Source organism: Ixodes scapularis, unplaced genomic scaffold (genome assembly GCF_016920785.2).
Source record: "Ixodes scapularis isolate PalLabHiFi unplaced genomic scaffold, ASM1692078v2 PGA_scaffold13__105_contigs__length_92229423, whole genome shotgun sequence".
NCBI classification, from domain to species: domain Eukaryota; kingdom Metazoa; phylum Arthropoda; class Arachnida; order Ixodida; family Ixodidae; genus Ixodes; species Ixodes scapularis.
The window spans coordinates 32,030,713-32,033,060 of NW_024609839.1; the positions used below are offsets into that span (position 1 = coordinate 32,030,713).

Genomic DNA, 2,348 nt, shown 5'->3' on the forward strand with positions numbered 1-2,348 from the left:
ATTAAAATAGGTAGTAAGCAATGAGCTGCACAGACATGAGAATTTTTGAATAAAAAATAAAGTTTAAAATACTATTAATTTTTCGTGCAATGAAAACGGAATCATGTCAACTAACGAAAATAACAAGCCTTCGAAGTATGAAGCACTTTCATGCTTCATATTTTAATATATATGCAGTTTCTGCAAATTGATAGATATGCAGAAACTGAATATTGAAAGATTACAAGTGGGGTTCAGTATTCAAATCGCAAAATTTTCCCATTCAGTTACGGCAGGTCGCAGTTTCCTAATATTAAACACAAATGGCGACATGTGTTCAAGAATAGCCTGATTTGCACTGGTTGTCATGTGCCGCTTGGAATGAAACGCGAGCAACAAAAATGGCCCCAGACGTGTGGGTGAACGATGCCTGAATGCCCGCTGTGAGCGAGCCGGAGCTGTGAAAACAAGCGCAAGGCTGCAAGCATACCACAGCTGCATTTGCGCTTTAATTAAAGACTAGACGACTAGGATTAAAAGAGTCGCCATTAGATCAGGACGATTTCCACGTTTTGTTCGGACCACATACCCTGGAGACGCGAGCTCATAGCGCAGGCAGCTGCTCATTTGCGCGAGAACAGGTGCAGCGAGGCCGCGTTCCCCAGAAAGCACGTGCACCGAGAAAGAAGTGAACGGCCAGGGATGTCAATTTCAAGAGAAAGACAATTACCACACTGTATCACAGTGCCACCACTCACGATTTATTGCATTCGTGCCTAGATCTGGAAGACGATTTCATCGCCATATGTTGGGTCAGAATCGCACTGACGAAGGGCAGGTTTCACCTTAGCGGCTGGGAGTTCGTGCACTTCTCCCAAAAATAGCACACGGCCGGTTGCCTTCTCGCGGATGTAGAAAAGGAAAGGTCTATTCACGAAGAAGCGTGTTGGAAGAATTCTTCCAAGTACCACATCTGTTGCTGCGCCAGCAACCGTGCCTTCTTCGTTGACCTCGATAGCTGCCTTGTGCTGGACGTCGGTTACCCTCAGCCCTCCGTCGCCAGTGATTCCCGACAGATCGGCGTCAGAGAAGATTGAACGCACACCCAATTTCTTCAAGGCAGGGATGAGACCGTACTCCGTTTTCAAGTGGAACTTAGGAAGCTGAATTGTGACAGACTCTCTTTTCAAACTTTCCTTAATTTTTTCTATGCTCTCGAGAGTCATGGAGTCCCGGAGTTCGGCAAGTGCCTTGGAAGTATGATTACGTGGAAGTATTATTACCATGCAGTGTCCGTCCCCTTTGTAAGACAGTTCTATGGCTTCAAAGTCGGGTTCAAAGGTGATCGGTACCATACTGGTTCTCGTCATGGTTTCTACCTTAACCTCTTCAGATCCTTTGTTGTAAAAAGGAAGGGGGGATGTATATTTGGGTTCGAAAGGGGTCTTCCATATCCCCTTAAAGTAAATGGCATTGAGCAGCGCCACTACGGTGTCGGAGGGAATTTTGAAGCCCGAGATCTTGCCTCTGGTCTTGTTCTTTACCCACTCGTTAATCTCAGATTCCATGGCAAAGTTTTCCGCCCCAACGTCCACCGACCGGAACATTGCCGCAAAGGTGTCAGCGAGCTCCTTCTGGTAACTTTCGAGGACTTTCAGGTTCTTCTGCACAAAGACTGCATTGGCTATCATCAAGCTTACATTGTCATCAGTCTGCTGTTCTGTCAGAATCTTTTTGTAAGAATCCAGTATAGATTTTCTGGTGGACAGTCCCGCTGCGGTGTGGCCGAGAGCAGCGGAAAGTTCCATTTCGGACTTGCCCCTGGCGCCGGCGTAGACCATTGCGAGTGCGACGAAGATGCTGGTCGGAGAGAAGAAGATGTTCGATTCCTGGTGTTTGGTGCACAGTTCCTTGAGAAGCTTGAGGGCAAAATGGTTCTGGGCCTGGGCGAGCTTCATGTCGCTATCTTCAGAATTGCCTATGCTATTCCCCCCCAGCAGAACGAACACGACGAAGAAAACCTTTTCGGCAAGCATCATCGAAACTGGAATATCGTCTGTTTTGCCACGTTCCTTATTGTGTGTATTTATTCATTCATGAACAATGAGCTTCTTCGATCGTGGAAACCTTCGGAATATTTAGCAAATGGAACCATAGATATCCACGCATTTATTATAGCTTCTCGTAAGTTGTTCGTCAGTCAAAGATACGCAGAATCCTAATAATAAGTATGTACAACATTCAAGCCCCAAGAATACTCATTTCATAATCATACGATTGCGATCCGTGTTCGAATGCTTTCATTTAGTTTTCCGGAGCGTTTGTTTAGTCCTCCACTTGCTTGCTTCGCGTGTTTTGTGGCGTCGTTA

At 46.0% G+C, this 2,348-nt stretch overlaps 1 protein-coding gene across 1 annotated transcript; it reads right to left on the bottom strand.

The window, feature by feature from the left end:
* Window positions 1-498: 498 nt before the first annotated feature.
* Window positions 499-2,015, bottom strand: LOC115311193 (intracellular coagulation inhibitor 3-like). The gene is made up of 2 exons (XM_040222109.1): window positions 809-2,015; window positions 499-506 (listed from the first exon to the last, which is right to left on the bottom strand). Exons 1-2 carry the CDS (start codon window positions 2,013-2,015, stop codon window positions 499-501), a joined length of 1,215 nt encoding a protein of 404 aa, XP_040078043.1.
* Between the last annotated feature and the right edge of the window lie 333 nt (window positions 2,016-2,348).